Raw genomic sequence first — 18,226 nt, 5'->3', positions numbered from 1 at the left:
ATCCCCGCACTTTGGGAGGCCGAGGCGGGCGGATCACCCGAGGTCAGGAGTTCAAGACCAGGCTGGCCAACATGGCAAGACCACATTTCTACTAAAAATAGAAAAAATTAGCTGGACATGGTGGCAGGCACCTACAACCCCAGCTGCTCGGGAGACTGAGGCATGAGAATCACTTGAACCTGGGAGGCGGAGGTTGCAGTGAGCCAAGATCGCATCACTGCACTCCAGCCTGGGCAACAGAGCAAGACTCCATCTCAAAAAAAAAAAAAAAGAAAAAGAAAGATAGAAAGAAAAAAAAGAGTTTATGTTCACATAACTAACTGGTTAATGATGGTTGTCTCTGGAGAATACAGTCGGGGCAGAAGACAGGAGGCTTTATATTTTTCAATGCTGTTTCATTTCTTACAACAAATATGTTTAGTTTCATAATGAAAAATTAATCCAAAGTTGTAAAACAAAGTCTGTATTTATTTAAATCTGTCCTACCACACAGCAGAGATTGTGTCTGTTAACTTTCCTTATATGGCTCAGGACTAAAAAAACAGATGGCAAAAGTCCTTTAAAGACTAGGTGAACTTCAGAAGCTCTCTCTATTTTAGGACAGCCAACCTTACCTAGTAAGCATAAACCTACACCTCTCAAATGCTGGCCCTACCCCTCTCTCAGGAGTGGATGGGAGGAAAATATCTCCTACTTCCCCCAAAATTAGCCTACCTTGGCCAAAACATACCAAGTCTGCAAAGATAAGCAGCTCTGGGCCCTAAAGCAGCCTGGGTGGTGGTGGTGGTGGTGGTGGTGGCAACAGTAGCAATAGCAAGAGTGGATATCCACTGGATGCCCCAACATTATGATCGCCAGGACTTCCTTGCTATCCTCCCTGATCTGTGCCTGTCTCTTCGTAGGCCTCAGCACAGGGGCCAACCAAATCCCTAAACCTCAAGTGCACAAACCTCTCAGGATTAAATTACAGAATACAGCCCTGCCTGCTGGCCATGCCATAATGAGCAGCACAAATACAAAAAATAAAAAATTGAGTAATGTCTCAAATATGTACTGTACAGCCAAACTTTGGGCTACTTCACAAAGGTGGACAGAAATGTTTGCATGGCTACCTGTTAGAATCCACAAAAAGCTTTGATTTGAATATTCCCACTTGACACGAACACTACTGTATTATGTGAAGATATGGGAAAAGGGAGTAGAAATGGCTATGAACATGCTGGCCACTCACAGATAAACAGTCTTTCCAAGGTGCACAAGAGAGACAATGCCTTCCCATTCCCCAGTGCTACCCTGTTCCATTCTGCCAGGGCCCAGCTGGATCCACATTAGGTAGTTTCCAGTGGATCAATGGAATTGTTGTTTGGCTATCTGGTAGATCTAGCTAAAGGAATCTAAAGAAGACAGTTCCAACATGAAAATAGTAGCTATTAACATATCTATTCAATAAATATTTGTTGAGAATCTACTTTATGCCAGGCATCATTGTGTTAGGTACCGGGGATACAATGGGTGGTGGGAAACCATCTCTGTTCTCATGAAGCTTACACACTAGTGGGCTAGACTGACATAATGGAAAGAACATACTCCTGAGAGTCTTGCCTTCAATACCAGTTTCTGCTTCTGCCTCAATACATGACCTTGAGCAAGTCCCTTCTTCGTGTTGATTTATAGGTGACCAGTAAATCTTCCACTGGCTCAGGTAATTTGCTTCCTTACAAAACATAAAGTCCTGGGGTGGACTGGGGGTATGCAAATGGCCAAGGCAGCAGCAAGAAACCAAAGGTCCCAACAACAACAATAAAAATAACAAAAGAAGCCATGAGTAGTATGTGGTGAAAACAAAAAGCAATTAATTGAGATTCTCCACTCAAAGACCTTGAATTTGGCTTAGATGGTTCTTCATGAACTGTTTTCCTAAGACAGATGAGATGGGCAGGCCTCTGAAGGGTATACAGTTAGTGACAGACATGAAGATCTGTCCTTCCCACAGTGCATGGCAGGTTTCAGACCAGAAGACCTGAAAGGTGTTCAGTTTCACTGCAGCTTCTATATGTCTACCTATAGCTAAAGGGATGTTAGGAAACCCTCTACTCTAAACCACTTATTTTATACTAAAGAGCTAAGGTGAAGGTGGCACCTCCCTCCCCAGGCACTTGTGGTCATTCTTGAGCAGGGTTGTGCTAGGGCCAGTTGGAGTCATGCTGCTCAAATGCGTGAGGAGATGGTACTTCCCTGCATACTTCCTACTTAAAAAAAAATAAAAAACAGGCTGTAGGGGCACCTATGTGGGGTTCAGAGAAACTGTAGCATCTGGCATTCTGGGTTCAGAGGCTTGATTGGAATCATATATAGGACAGAACTTTAAAAAGCCAACTGGAACAAACATACTGGAGTGTCCTGGGCCTACCTTCCTTCCTTTGTGCCTCACACCTCACAGACCACTTGCAGATGCATTAGTGCACTGAATGAATCCTCAGCATAACCCTAAAAAGTAGGGTGCTATCACTCTTTCCATTCCACAGATGGGGAACTAAAATCTGGAATGGTTTCAGAATTTGCACTGGTGACTCAAGGCCAGCTAGGCTTTCTCTGTACTTACACTCAGGCCTCTCTTCCCCATAGGTGCTAATACACCTGTCCCTTCTCCAAGGTGTATTTTCTCTATTACCAGTGGTTAGTATGCCCTACCAGGTGCTCATCCAACACTGTTGGATCCCCTGCATTCATTGCTACTGCTTCTCCCTCACCATGTATATTACTGACCAAATGCTCCTCAAAGGTTTGTCCATTCCTAACCACTTCCACCTGGAGAATGGCCCCTTCTTGAGGCAGGAAGAGCTAGAAGCTTCCAAATGCACATGTTTAATGAAAGAGCAAGCCTAGGAGCCCAGATGGCTGCAATTCCACATGGTAAATAACATAACAGAAGTTCTTACAAAGTACAATGGGCACATAGAAGATAGTACAATACTATCTGGGAGTAATAAAGAAAGTGGAAGTGACATGGAGTAGTGGGGGAGATGAAGAAGAGGCACCTGAAATTTCAAGCTGAAGGAAAGAACATAGGCTAAAGCAGAAAGAAGAGGTATGGCATTGCTCTCCACAGTTAAAAAAAAAAAATCATGGTCAGGTGCAGTGGCTCATGCCTGTAATCCCAGCACTTTGGGAGGCTGAGGTGGGTGGATCACTTTAGGCCAGGAGTTCAAGACCAGCCTGGCCAATATGGTAAAACCCTGTCTCTACTGAAAAAATACAAAAATTAACCAGGTTTGGTGGCACATCCCTGTAATCCCAGCTGCTGGGGAGACTGAGGCACAAGAATCGCTTGAACCCAGGAGATGGAGGTTGCAGTGAGCCAAGATTGGACCACTGCACTCCAGCCTGGGCAACAGAGTGAGACTCTGTCTCAAAAAAACAAAACAAAACAAAACAAATTCAACCTGAGAAAGTTGGATGAAAAAAAGAAAAAGGACGGGTATAGCTTACTTGGACTTGGGAAACCTTGGGCCCACAAAGCTACCACATAGCATACATGTGGGAATAAATGGGAGCTGAGTTGGGAGAGGAAGCTAGAATGGGGTGAGGTACCAAAGGGACCTCCCTATATGCCATGCTAAGAGGTTTCAATTTTCTCTTTTCACATTCATGGGAATGTTATCTATACTAGCAAATGCTGGGAGTAATCTAAATGCTCCCCCAAAGGAGAATGGTTTTAAATTATGGCATAGCCTTTGAATAGAATTTTACATGGCCATTAGAATGTTCATTTCTTAAAATTAAATAGCATTTATCTAAGTTTTTAGTGATGTGTTAAGTAGGGGGAAAGAAGGAGAACTTTTTTATGTACACTATGCACCATCGAAAACTAAGGTACATATATGAGATATGACAAGAAATACAAATAATTATTGCCATGTTAAAATGATGAATTTATACACAATTTCTCTATTTGCTAAACTTTGTCATATGCCATGCTGAGTTTAAAAAAAAGGGGAAATATAAAAAAAAGAACCACTCTTCTTCCATTTGACTTTACATTCCTTCTTCCTCCACCTGCTTGCCTACCTTTGCAAACCAACAGCCATTTTGATCCACCACCTACAACTGGCATTGCTAACAACCCATGTGAGGCACCTAGGAAGAATGAGAAGCTTCCAGCAAGGCAGCTGCTTCCAGCAGCAAGCTCCTGCATAGCCCACAGGCCATTCCGGCTCAATGCTGGAGAAGAATCTTCCCCCTAACAGCACTGCCCAGCACTACCCAACTAAGGCTTCTCTGGTTAAACTGCCCAAGGATGCCCAAGGAACTTGTTTCTAAAGGAAGGAAAACAGATGCCAAGACTTCTTCTTGTGCTTTCTCCAGGGGGCTCAGAGCAGGTAAGGTTTATGTTCATGGCCAACTCTTAGGTGGCTGAGATCCAATGTGGGATCCTTGTTTTGCAAGCAAGCACTGGATGAAGTGTCAGTGAGAAGGAAGAAAAGGAGGAAGAAGTAGAGGATGGGTAAAAACAGATCCAGTGAAGGGTACACCTTTCCCAGAAACTTGCTTATTCCCTATCAGCCTTGTAGGCCCTCACAGAAAATTCAGAAGTCCCTCTCCTTTGATCTCCAGGACTAATACCAAAGGAAACCATATTTACAAAATACAGGATCAGTTGAAAGCCCAACACTAGGTGTGTGGCAATCTTCCTGACTAGAAATTCTCCCTTTTGCTCCACCCAAGCCCACATCACCTAGCTCTCCCCGTCCAAGGGCAACATGGTCAACAATGACTCAGATAGAGGAAGGGGAAAGGGAGCTTAGCAATTTAAGACTCAGTCAAAAGCAATTTCATAGCCCTACAAAAAGGGATGTTGTGGGGGAGGGAGTAAAGGAAGTGAAATCTCATATGTGCTCAGTTTTAGTTTGTTTCTTTGTCTTCCCTTTCCCTGATGGAACAATGACCAATCCAACGGTCTTCTATTCTTCCTGAGTCACAGATGACCAAAAATAGCCAGCAACTGTAGTCTGCAGGCTGGACTCCAAGACCCCACCCAAGGCATGTAGTCAACAGTTGTCTCTCCAAGCCAGGATCTCCACAATGAGCTCTCTGGTAGGTAGATCCAGTATATCCCAGAGCAGAGCTCACTGAAATAGAGGGGGCTGCTTACATATTGATAGCCAGAGGAGAAAATGACACACTCAATGCCATTCTAAATGGGAAAAGGAAGCTTCTCCAAAAAGTCACCACTCTGCTCTGCTACACGCTTTCCAAGAACTCTTTCCTAGCCTCTTAAAGACTGGGCACAAATAATCAGAATGTCAGAAAAAGCCAATGTCTCTATTTTGTAGATAAGAAAATTAAGCCTCATAAAAGTGACTTGCCCAAGGTCACACAGGCAGAGATTAAAAACCAAATATCTCACTCTTCTTTCCATTGTACCATTTTTAACTGAAAGGTATTTTTAAAGACACCCAGACAAGTGCCCCAAGCTGTAAGTGTTAAAAGCTCAGCTCTTCCAACCTAAAGTTAGACAGCTCAGGACTGGGAAGGGGAGGTGGAGGGAACTTAGACTCAGCCCACCCAGGAAAGCCAAGTGAGAAGGCTAGGCATACAACAGGCATACTTAAAGAACTAGACTTACCAACTGGAAGGCTTTACCTGCTCCAAAGAAATAGTTTCAAATGCTGAAAGCCCTAGCCCCATCCCACCCCCACACTCTGAACCTCTTTAGGCCAATCGAGACCACTCCTAGGCTGTCAGAGATCTAGGTAAGAAGCTAGAGATGAGTGACCAGGCAGTGCCAAGAGGATAAGGGGAGATAAGAAAGCAGGGTGGAGAAATCACAGTCATTCCAGAGCTCTCCCATCTTCCTCTATCCTTCCCCACTCCTCCCCCATATTAGGACTCTAAACAAGAAGAAAAGAAGTTTGCAGGTGGTATTGTATAAACTTGAAGAAGGCATTCCCTGTACTAAAGGAGAACAGAGGACTAGTTGAGGTGGGGTGGCAAGGAGAGGGAGTAACTTGAGGGGGGAGAAAATAGCCAAATAAGGCAGACTTGACTGGTAGGAATCATCAGGAAAGGTTCCAGAAGTTGACGTCGCAGGGAGGAAGTCTTTAGTCATCAGTTTCCTCTGGCAACTGGCCTAAGGCCAGAAGGAAAAAAACTCCCAACCTTAGGAAAATGCCCAGGCTATGGCAGACAGAAAGGCAACTAGTCTAGATTTTCACCAGGCCCACATCAGGCCCTGCTGGAGCAACTCTTCAAGCACTCAAAGCAGAAAGATGTAGTATAACCCTAAAGCAAATGGCAGATGTTCCCACCAAGCATATGCTAGATCTACAATGGCCCAGGCACCAAGGGGAATAAGGAACCTGGGAGGGGGTTTGTTCTTTTCCATTTACATATTTCTTTTTTAGACAGAGTCTTGCTTTGTCACCCAGGCTGGAGGGCAATGGCGTGATCTCAGCTCACTGCAACCTCCACCTCCCAGGTTCAAGTGATTCTCCTGCCTCAGCCTCCCGAGTAGCTGGGATTACAGGCTCCCGCCAATATGCCCGGCTATTTTTTCTATTTTTAGTAGAGACGAGGTTTCACCATATTGGCCAGGCTGGTCTCAAATTCCTGACCTCAAATGATCCACCTGCCTTGGCCTCTCAAAGTGCTGGGATTACAGGCATGAGCCACCACACTCAAACTCCATTTGCCTCTAATATTGCTGATATTTTCATGTTGGAGAAAAGGAAAATTAAAAGGCAAAGAAGGCATGTGACTTTTCTTCTTTGTAAAGGAATTAGTCAGTCTCCCACAAGTATCTACAAGGATGTTTGGAGAGGAGTTTAGCTCACTTAAAACCCTTGAAAATAGCAAAGATTTGTACGACTTAACTAATGATGCCCAGATTGACTGTTACCTTGACCCTCACCCTCCAACTCCGTACCATAGATTAGTCAACCTCAGTCAAAAATTACAACAGATAAAAAAGAGGCTCTTGGTGAGCTTCATCAAACATCCAGGCTGAGAATCTGAAAAAATAAATGGATCGGCCAGGTGCAGTGCCTCACGCCTGTAATCCCAGCACTTTGGGAGGCTGAAGCAGGCAGATCACCTGAGGTCAGGCGTTCAAGACCAGCCTGGCCAACATGGTGAAACCTCGTCTCTACTAAAAAAATATAAAAATTAGCCGGGCGTGGTGGCGCACGCCTGTAGTCCCAGCTACTTGGGTGGCTGAGGCAGGAGAATCTCTTGAACCCAGGAGATGGAGGTTGCAGTGAGCCAAAATCATGTCACTGTACTCCAGCCTGGGCAACAGAGCAAGACTCCGTCTCAAAAAAAAAAAAAAGAAAAAAGAAAAAAAAGAAATGGATCATGGGTTGGAGGGAAGGCAGATTAGATCAAGAAAGTAAGATCAGGAACCTTATCTAAACACACAACTTGAGAAAAATAAGACTTGATCCTTCTCAGGTATTTAATGGAGGCCAAGGCTAAAGAGAGGGAAAGAAATACTGATCAAGCCTGACAGGTATGCCTTGTCCCCTCCTAGGCCTTGGCCCCAGTCACTTCCCAAATATATACTCAGGAAAAAATTTTCAGGATTATATCTTGTTTTGTACAACCAAACTGTCATATCTCAACTCTTCTCTCATTAGGCCCTGATCACTACCCTGGATGCACAAAGTATCTATCAAATTCCCACAAGGTAGAAGGGTTGTCAGGAATGGGAAGAAACTTCAATATTCGAAGTCACCAATCACAGAAGACAACTGGCAAAACAGTTCTACTAAGCAAGCACAGAGCCATTTGCCATACTAGTGGCCTAAGAGCTATGTCAACACTTACCTTATGCCACAACAAGCCGATTGAAAGGAGCATCTGATCTGGTATCTGTGTCATTAGGCACAGACAAAGGTCTGTGCTTTGAAAGTTGCCCAAAAGGCCTTTTCTCCAAATTCAAGACCCAGATGCTGCAGCTGTGCCCTGGCCAGAAAACGTCATACTCCTCCACCTCTAACAACCACACACTGAGAAATCCTCCCCGCCATCTCCACCCTTTCCCAAATACCTGATTTTACAGCAAAGTCAATGAGAGAATTAAAAGCTGTTTCTAGGCTGCTGACATAAAGTTATTGCCAAGCTCTATTCTTTGGTTTAGTTCATGTGTAAGCATGAAGAAAAGACCCTCTCACATACCTACTTAGGCAACAAAAGCAACATTTTAAAAAATTAATTTGCCCAGGCCGGGCATGGTGGCTCACACCTGTAATCCCACCATTTTGGGAGGCCGAGGTGGGTGAATCACTTGAGGTCAGGAGTTCAAGACCAGCCTGGCCAACAGGGTGAAACCCCATCTCTACTAAAAATACAAAAATTGGCTGGGCATGGTGGCGCATGCCTGTAATCCCAGCTATTTGGGAGGCTGAGGCACGAGAATCACTTGAACATAGGAGGCGGAGGTTGCAGTGAGCCAAGATTGCACCATTGCACTCCAGCCTGGGCAACAGAGTGAGACTCCATCTCAAAAAAAAAAAATTAATTTGCCCAATTCTGGAAAACCAAAGGTATGGTCTCCCCCACAGACCCTTTTTTGCCAATTAAGAAAGGATTGTTGGATCCAAATTACCCTAGAAAGAGTAGCTTCATCTATGCTTATATCTGTGGCTCCCGTTGAATCAGTCAGCACCTCAAGCCTCCCTTCACTTCAGATAAAGTAACTTTCAAGAGAGCACCGGTCTAGGGCCATTGGTTTACACCCACATACCAAAAACACATCACTTTCCCACCCAGAACGGCCACTGCTCCCAAGTGTACACACCCTTTAAGGCCCTGTTCGTGTCCCAGTAAACCCTTTCTCCTCAAAAAGTTGTAGAAAATGCAATGCAAAGTATATATTTTTCTCAAGCCGTTTTTAAGTGAATTAGCCCTAAATCCCCAATTAAATAGGAGATAGGAGATCTTTGAAGGCAGCAATTGTATCATCCCTTCATTTATTTCTATCCCTTATGGTAAATAGTACATAGTAACCACTCATTAAATGGTAAGAATTCAGCTACCTGTCTTCTTTCTTATCCATCCCATCTAGCACAAAGTTAGGCATATAATAAAATTCAATGAATAATCATAACATTTGTATATCACTTGCTAGATTCTAGGCACAGTTCTAAGCCCTTTACATAAATTACCTCATGTAATCCTCACAGCAACCTTGTAAGTACTATTATTATTTATGGTTAAGGAAAATGAGGTGCAGAAGTTAAATAACTTGTCCAAGGCTATATAACTAGTTGGTCGCAGAGCTCGGATTTGAGTCCAGGCAGTCTAGTTCCAGAGTCTGTTTTTCAACACTACTCTATGCTTCCTTTCCATGGAGGTTTGAAAGGTCTTTTTTTAGCTTCCTGCCCCAGGCTTGGCCTATAAGCACCTAGAGGTGAGGGGTGAACTTTGAGGCCAGGAGATTCCAGTCTGCATTCAAACAATTTGCTACAGCAGCAAATATTGTCACTAAATTGAAAAAGTGCCATACTGTTCTCCTAACTCAAGGGACAGATCAAGCTGGAGTGCTGAGTCAGAATTCAGAATTCAAAGAGGTCAGAGCTCAAAATGAAACAAGGCAAAGAGAAAGCAGGGAACTGGGGTGAGGGGTGGGCAGGAAGAGAAGACAGTCATCAGAGATCCCAGAAAAACCTGCTATAGCAAAACCATTTTAGGGGAACTCCATTGTACCCATCTTGTTAATGTAATCACCACAGAGCCAGTTCTCTGGAAGTCTATGCTCTCTGGGTGGAGTCATCCTTCTAAGACAGCCAAGTCCAGTGGGAGACCACTAACTTGGGAATTAGGAAATCCAAGTTCTCCTTTCAATACTATTACCAACTATATGTGACCTCGAACAAGCTGCCTAACCCCTCTGGCTATGAATACGAGGAAGAAATTACTCCCTAAAGTTTCTTAGGACAGCAAGGCCTAGTCTCAAGCAGGAAAATGTGACTAGTGTCCTCTCTCTACCTCCCTTCAGCCTACACATATGCCTTCCACCACCCGTCACAAGCCAAAGCAAAACACTTACCTTCCTGGGAAGTGCTACAAAGAGTTCCTGAGACAAGGTCAGAGCCTGAACCATTTCCAAATAAAGAAACCCATGAGGTCAGCTCTACACACACAGAAGAACTTGCTCTTCCCATGGCCATAACTCCACGGTCATGTCACCACCAGCACAGAGGGAGAAGACACTGAGCACCTCGCAGTGAGTGCCATTTAGAAGGTAGGCATTCACCGTCCCTCCCCTACACTAGAGCCAAGCAAGTTAGGTTTTAGTCCTGGCACTATAACCAGTTCACTCAAATCCTTTCCCTTTTCTGGACTTTAGTGCCCCCATCAAGAAGATAAAGGCTGAAGCAGAAGATTTCAGGCCAGCTCAGTTGTTCTGTGGTTCAAAACACTCCTGTGAGAAACCCTGCCCATCCAGAACAACCAGCTAAAGGAAAGCTTAAGGCTAGGGAAGCTCTGGGTTGCCCTAGATGCAAATGCCTTTGAAATGCTGTACCCCATACAAAATTAGCCAGGCATGGTGGCGCATGCCTGCAATCCCAGCTACTCGGGAGCCTGAGGCAGGAGAATCGCTTGAACCCGGGAGGCGGAGGTTGCAGTGAGCCGAGATCGTGCCATTGCACTCCAGCCTGAACAATAGCAAAACTCCGTATCAAAAAAAAAAAAAAAAAAAAAAAAAAAAAAAAAAAAAAAGCTGTACCCCACAATAGCCAGTCCTCAGCTCACTGGTGGTAGATACTTTAGGAGGTTTGTTTAGGAGCCCTTAGGAAGGCCTCAATATCTACCAATATATCTAACTACCACACTCACCATGTTAGAAGAAAATCTGAAACATAATCTAGTAGCTTCCAGGTCTTCCTTTCAGCAGAAATAAAAGGGACTATTCTACTATCAGGCAGGCGGTCATTGAAAAATGTGGGAAGAATGGCAGGAAAATCTATGAAGCTTCTAGTGTTTGTCCAAAGCTTTTCAGTCAACCCACAGCCTTCATAATATACTCTCACTTGGTTTATTTCTTTCCACAGTAAGGAAAGACACAGCCCTTTCTCTCCCATGACTCGGGAAGAAATGGCCAAGAGTACTCAAGCCAGTATTCTTCTTGGATCTACTAATGAAACAAACCAACTCCCATGTGAGAAACAGTCCATTCTGAACTCAGCACTTAAGAAGAAACAGCACTCAAGAAGTATAATGGGACAAGAGGATATATTTTAATAAGCGCTGTTCAGTTTTGTATTTCCAATACTGCCTGGCACATGGAAGGTGCCCAAATGTTGAAGAAAGAATGTCTGAAGGAATGAACATACATATAAGAGACTCAATGCTATACCATCAAGATTCTCAAAAACATCAGTACTGGAGGGATTCCTAGAGTTTACCCATCACTGGTACAGCTCCCTCATGACAAGCTGGAGAGACAGAGGGCCTGAAGAAAGGACTTGCCTAAAGTCCCACTTCATTTGGCTCACTTTACTGAGGACAGGAGAGAAGTTCTTCTTATATGGAAAGAGAAGAAAAATTCTCAATTCAGTGTTGCTTTCCATTTCCCAGCACCCATCTTCCAAATTCATGGAATCCTGAGCTAATCCTCCAAAGTGACAACTTCTATACCACAGATTAGAACCTGGAATTGAAAAGTTTTTCAGCTCTGTCAAGCATGAAATGGAAGAAGGGACGGACAGCAAAGCCAGTCAATCATGAAAAGACCACCCCCTTCACTTGAACCAACAGACTACCCCAAAGGAGACCACATCTGTACTCTGTTTTTTCCTTTTTGCAAGCAAAGTAATAGAGCAGGTGGCAGGGAAAGAAGATTGTGAGTTAGGAAAGAGGCACACGATAAATTCAATTCTATCTTTGAAAGATTAGAGAGAGACTATTCGCAATCTGTAACAATGCCAAATTTCCAGCAGCTATGGTTATGAAAGGCCTAACTCTGGTAGTGTTGGTAGCCAGATATTCTCCCCTCTGGGGACCCTGAGTCTAGAAATTCCAGTGGGGGAAACTCCCAGAAAGATACAAAGGGACCTAAGACAGGCTGTTGCCATGCAACACTAGAACAGAGTTCAGAATAATTGTAGCTGTCATATTATCTCATCCAGAGAGAATTAGATTTGGAGGCAGAGGAAATAGACTAGATGACTTCCAAATGTCCTTTCCAGCTCCATCATTCGGTAAAGTAGCTTCATGGGAGGAGGAGGTAAGAGAAAAGTAAGAACAACACCCTAAAACAAGCTACTGTTGCAGACAGATAGAGAATGGAAAGTTAGAAGATTAGTGATCAATACTACTTCTATCACTGACTCACAGAGCAACCTTTCCCTCTCCAAGCCTAACACGAGAGAGTATAGATTAGTTGGTATGGGTCCCACAAAGGCCTTCCTGCCCCACCAGCCCCCTCCCTACCCAGAGGGCTGTTAAAAGAAAAGCATAAAGGAAATTCCCAAGATGGTTCCTGCTCTGTCTCTATCATCTACACTTTCACAAAGGGCCAAGTGAACTGAAGAACCCAAGTGGAGAGATGCAGGATCCTCTCTCATATGACCTCTCTTCCTGATCCTTTTCCCCACACTTAAGTCTGTAGGCAGGGCTAATTCAAGGGTTAAAAGACTGAGATTCTGGCTCCTATTTACCAAGTACCACTTTAGTGCCACTCGAGTGGCTCAAGTAATGCTAGGAATGGCAGGAGAATAAACAGTCCACATAGCCCCTGTTAAAGTTTAGCTGACTGCCGACCCAAACACCTTCAAATACTTCAAGGATCTAGGCTCTATGTCTGCTCACATTGATGGTCCCATCAAATGACCATTCGATTGCCTTTCCCCTGATCTGTTGATCTATGGCTAAAACCCCAGCAGATCAAAGAGGTGTTTCACCAAGACTGACCCTCCAACTAAGACCTAGATTCAAGTCCTAGCTTTGCAACTGGCATACTGCATCACTCTAGGTTAGTCTCCCCCTAACATGAGTTTCAGTTTCATCATCTATACAATGAGAGGAATTGGACTTTATAGTTGTGGAGAGCCTTTTCAATACTAGCATTTAATAAATCCCAAGGAAGGAAACCAGAAACTCAAGAACATCTCGAAAATTCAAAATACTCTTTTTTTGGGAAATCCAAAAAAGCCTCAAAGCCTTTGTGATCCTAAAAGAAAAAAAATTAAAGAAGGTAGGGAGGGGGAAAGGCCTTTTTAAATATATATATATATAACTGTCATCATCACCAAAAAATGTAGATGGCAATTAATAAGTTTTTCCATTCTGGCTACTAAAGCAGACTCAGGAAACGGGCAACCAGAAGCAGAGTCCAAGGAATGGCAAGAAGGCAAGGGTGGCGGTGGGTAGTGAGACATGTTTTTTTGTTTTTTTGCTTTTTTTGTTTTTGAGATGGAGTCTCAGTCTGTCGCCCAGGCTGGAGTGCAGCGGCGTGATCTTGGCTCACTGCAACCTCCGCCTCCCAGGTTCAAGTGATTCTCCTGCCTCAGCCTCCCGAGTAGCTGGGATTACAGGCACACACCACCACGCCCGGCTAATTTTTGTAATTTTAGTAGAGACGGGGTTTCACCATGTTGGTCAGGCTGGTCTCAAACTCCTGATCTCGTGATCTGCCTGCCTCGGCCTCCCAAAGTGCTGGGATTACTGGCTTGAGCCACCACGCCCGGCCGGCGTGTTTTAACAGATGTAGGGGAGATTGGGCTGACTAGGAGGGACAATTAGCTATAAAAGTGAAACTGATCCTAGATAGACATGCTGCAATATGAATGAACAAGTTTGATTTTCCACTACCTTTCTCTATCTGTCACATGCTAGAAATAGCCTAAAACACATAAATGAAAATGGAGCAGAGAAAGGGAAATTTTTTCCCCTTTTAATTAAAATTAGTGGTTGGTATTCAGTGAACTAGGGTGTGCCCCTGAACACCTTGGCCTTGGTATGAGGAATAAGAAAAGTAACAGAAGGCACCTGGTGACACTACTGAACCTTACCAGGAGACCACACAAATGTCAATCTTGGCCACTTTGCTCAAATTACTCATTTCCTTTTATCTGAGGACCATAAAGTTCTGAGAGCAGGGGGCAATTTGTTTGAAGCAAGAAAGGGAACTCAAATGTCAAGAACTCAATCATTGGGTCAGAATAAAGGGTCAATGAGATGAGCATCAGAAAGCCTGGACCCCAATCTTGGCTCAGTCACCATGTGCCCTTAGGTAGGTCTTTCCCTGTAGGTCTCAATATCCTCATTAGTTGTTTGTTTTAGGTTTTGGTTTTTTTTTAAGAGAGTTGTACTAAACAGTCTCCAAGGTCCCTTTCAGGTTAAGATTCTATGACCTTAACAGACATAATATAGTTGCTTTTCCTAAAAGTTGACCATTCTTTGAGTCAAAGCATAGAAAATTCTCTAATACTTCCAGTCTATCAAAATTCAGCCCTCTCCTTCCAATTTGATTCAGGTTTCAGTCAATCTGCATAAAAATGCCTACAGTATTTAGGTACCCTCATTACTCCAGGCCTGACTACAAACAGCTTATACTCCATTCTCTCTCCATTCCCAGGAAAACAATAAACACGCTGTCTTGTCTTCTTTGCCACTTTGACTCAGATGAGACGGTTAATGCAAGTTTGAAGCAACTTCCAGGCCCATGAAGCTGTGTTTCAAAGTGGACTATCTCAGAACTGAGGATGAGATATGCCACTACAGAAGAAAGGCCGTGGAGCAATGTCTATTCCCAGAGATCCACCCAACTGTTCAGGCAAAGCCGCACCTTAAGAGGAGTCAGGAGTCAACCACAGAGAGAGACCCAAAGAGCCGCTCCTGACAGGATCTTTATAATCCTGTTTTGGCAGACAATGGGATATTCTCCCCTCTCTCCAAAACCATTACTCTCTCTCTTTGGGGGCGGGGGTTAGGGAAGAAAGTGTGTAAAAGCCTCATGTCCTAAAACCACAAGCAATTTAAAGGAGATAGACAGTGAAAGCACATACTTTTTGAAAACTTGGTGTTTCTGAAGGACAAGGTTCTGGAAAGGCAAGAACGACTTGGCAGTGAGGCTGGTATACAGTAACTTGGCAACCAAAGCTCATCACAAACCCAAAAGGCTGGGCCCCCAACTCGCCTCCTCTCATCCCAGGGGCCTTCAGCCCTTTTCAAGGCTACTAGTCACTATCTCACCTCTACAAGGCTCAAGCAGTCCTGGGGAGACATGTCTGGGAGCACTGCATTGCCTAGGCCAGCTCAACAAGCTGTTTGGCCTAAGGGACTCAAGCCAGGGTGGTCACCAGGCCTTTCTGAGCAAGGGAAAGGCCTCAGCAGCCATTTGGCATGACTTGCACAAAAGCAAGCAGAGCTCATTAGTCAGGCACACCCCTCCTCCCCTCTCCCTCCTGGGCATCCGGCCCCCCTATCCCCACTCCCAGGAGGCTTCTGTTCCTCTCATAACAGCCAGTGGGGTGGAGACGCATCCCCAAATCAACCACCACTCTAGAAAGGTGTGGCCCCACGAGAGAACCCACACCACACAAAACAGTCCGGAGGGGATAGGAGGAGATAGAGAGGCATTAAGCAACAGGAGGGGCAGGGATTTGGAGGCAGAGAGGAAGGAGAAACCGGTCCTCTCTCCCAGGAGATGGGGTAGGCCTCTCCTCAGACTGGTGCCTAAATAAGTGTTGGTGCTCTCGGGTGCAGCCTCGATGACGATTTCCTCACATCTCTCTCCTCACCTCCTAGTGGAAAACAGCTGGAGCCACCCGGTGAGGCTGTGGGAAAGATGAGTGGGGGTGCCGGATCCGCCCCAGCGGCTCCCTCCTTTCTCTCTGCTTCTCTGTTCCCATGTCCCCTCTTGGACATTGGCAGCCTTGCCCCAGAAAGGTGCCAATTCCTGGGTTGGGGAAAGTGTTGTCTTCTGGACCAGAATCCTCTCCTCTGTGCCCATGGCCCATCAGGGAAAAGGGGAAACCCCAGGCCCCAACGAAGCCGTCCTGACTGTTGCATCTCAGACACAGGGAACTGGAACCTGAGAAAGAGGCAGGCCTCGCCCCGTCCAAACTTCCAGCCTGGACACCCCCTCAACCTCTGAGGGCGCACCAGACCAGGATCCCACTCCGGTCCCCTCCCTACCCTTGGCTATGGCGGAGGGCGCGGCGTCCCAGGCGGGCCGGTGGCTGGCCAAGCCCTCAGCCATCAGCAAAGGGCTATGAGGCTCAGCCAGAGCCTTTGGGGTCGACAGCGCCCACCCCGGGCACTCACCGTTTTGGGCATGGTGGCGGCAAAGGCAGCGGAGTTGGCGAAGTTTAGCTAGGACTGTCGGGCAGTGCTGAGCACGCAGTACACACGGCTCGGATTCGGCTGGCCGGGGACTCAGATTGGGTCCCTCACTAGCGTCGGGGCGACTGTTAGGCTTCCTGCTAACGGGCCACGACTTCACAAACCCCACCCAGGAAAGAGCCGCCCCTGTCGCGCCGCCCGCTCCTTTATGTGGCCCGGCTTCCGCGCCGCTCCCCGCCCTCGCGCCCGCCTCCCCGCCGACCGCTGGCCTTGCCCCGCCCAGCCCCGCCTGGCCCGGCCCGGCGCAGCCAGGCCACAGCGGCCACGTGGGGGGCCCGGCTGGGCCCGGGTGGACCTAGGGTAGCTACCACTCCCCACCCAGACCCACCCGGCTCCTCTCCCACCCCGGTCACAGCCCCTAGCCTTCCACGTCCTGGCCTTCCAGCCCCACCCCCACTCAGGGCCCAGACCTGGGCCCTGACAGATGCTTACTCAGCCCCTGACTGCAACTTTCCACTGATGGGGAGCTCACTACCTATCACAGCTATCTTTTCCTTCTCTAGATAGCTCTGGCTCTTAGAAAGTTCTTGCCGTGTCTGAACTCCTTTTCTCTATGGCTTCCATCCATGGATCTCAGTTCTGCTCCCTGAGGCCACACAGATCCCCTGTTGTCCCTAACAGCTCTTCAAAGGCCTGAAGATCTCAGGTCCACAGGAAACTTCTCTTCTTTTGGCTAAACTGCCTCACCTCTTAAAACACTTCATCCATTCTCTTCCGTAGGACTCTCCCCATCATATTTCCTACCCATCCTTGCTCAGTCCTCATTTATCTTTCCTTCATCTAAATCCCAGTCTTCACCTTCCTCAAATCAGTGACCTGATCCTTTAGCCGCTCCCCCAGTACATTCACTTTCTGATGTCCTGCTGGGGCTGGCTATAATTCCCTCAGGTTAGATGTGACCTCCCTAGTCCACACCCTTGGGGTTTGTCTGCCAGCTCCCTTTCTCCTTCTTGTCAAGGTCACAGAATCCCAGGATGGCAGTGTTCTAGACTTAGACTGTTGAAGTTGTCTGGTCAAGTCTAAGTTGGCTCATGACTGTAATCTTAACACTTTGAGAGGCTGATGCAGGAGGATTGCTTGAGCCCAGGAATTTGAGACCAGCCTGGGGAACATATCAAGACCCCCTCCCATATCTATATATAAAAAAAAAAAAAAAAGTGAGGGCCGGGCACAGTGGCTCACTCCTGTAATCCCAGCACTTTGGGAGGCTGAGGCGGGCCAATCACCTGAGGTCAGGAGTTCAAGACCAGCCTGGCCAACATGGTGAAACCCCATCTCTACTAAAATTACAAAAATTAGCCGGGCACGTGCCTGTAATCCGAGCTACTCGGGAGGCTGAGGCGGGAGAATCGCTTGAACCCAGGAGGCGGAGGTTACAGTGAGTCAAGACTGAGCCAGTGCACTCCAGCCAGGGCGACAGAGCGAGACTCTGTCTCAAAAATAATAATAATAATAAATAAGTGAGACCACGTGCAGTGGCTTACACCTGTAATGCCACCACTTTGGGAGGCCAAGGCCTGCAGATCACTTGAGGTCAAGAGTTTGAGACCAGCTTGCTCAACATGGCGAAACGCCATCTCTACTAAAAATAGGAAAAAAAAAAAACATAAAAATTAGCCGGGTGTGATGGCACGTGCCTGTAGTTCCAGGCACTGGGGAGGATGAGGCAGGAGAATCGCTTCTGGGAGGCAGAGGCTGCAGTGAGCGAGATTGGGCCACTGCACTCCAGCCTGGGCAATAGCGCAAGACTCCGTCTCCAAAAAAAGTAAAATAAAATAAGTCTGAGTTTTAGTTTGAAAGTGGCTGGTCATAGTCCTTTTTTCCTCCTCTCCACTGGCAACCATGTGAAGGCATGGTCTGAGTATCCTTTGTGAGG

The 18,226-nt window shown here is 46.0% G+C and overlaps 1 protein-coding gene across 1 annotated transcript in view; it reads right to left on the bottom strand.

The window, feature by feature from the left end:
• The window catches only part of MSN (moesin), a 76,524-nt gene extending 59,973 nt beyond the window's left edge, over positions 1 to 16,551 (bottom strand). Inside the window, exon 1 of the mRNA XM_054471248.2 lies at positions 16,273 to 16,551. Coding sequence (XP_054327223.1) covers positions 16,273 to 16,284 — 12 coding nt within the window. The 5' untranslated portion in view covers positions 16,285 to 16,551. The remainder of the gene's footprint in view (positions 1 to 16,272) is intronic.
• Between the last annotated feature and the right edge of the window lie 1,675 nt (positions 16,552 to 18,226).

The sequence above is a fragment of the Pongo pygmaeus genome, chromosome X (genome assembly GCF_028885625.2).
Source record: "Pongo pygmaeus isolate AG05252 chromosome X, NHGRI_mPonPyg2-v2.0_pri, whole genome shotgun sequence".
NCBI classification, from domain to species: Eukaryota; Metazoa; Chordata; class Mammalia; order Primates; family Hominidae; genus Pongo; species Pongo pygmaeus.
Note: the sequence above shows the minus strand (reverse complement) of the source record. Positions and strands in the feature narration are given on the sequence as shown.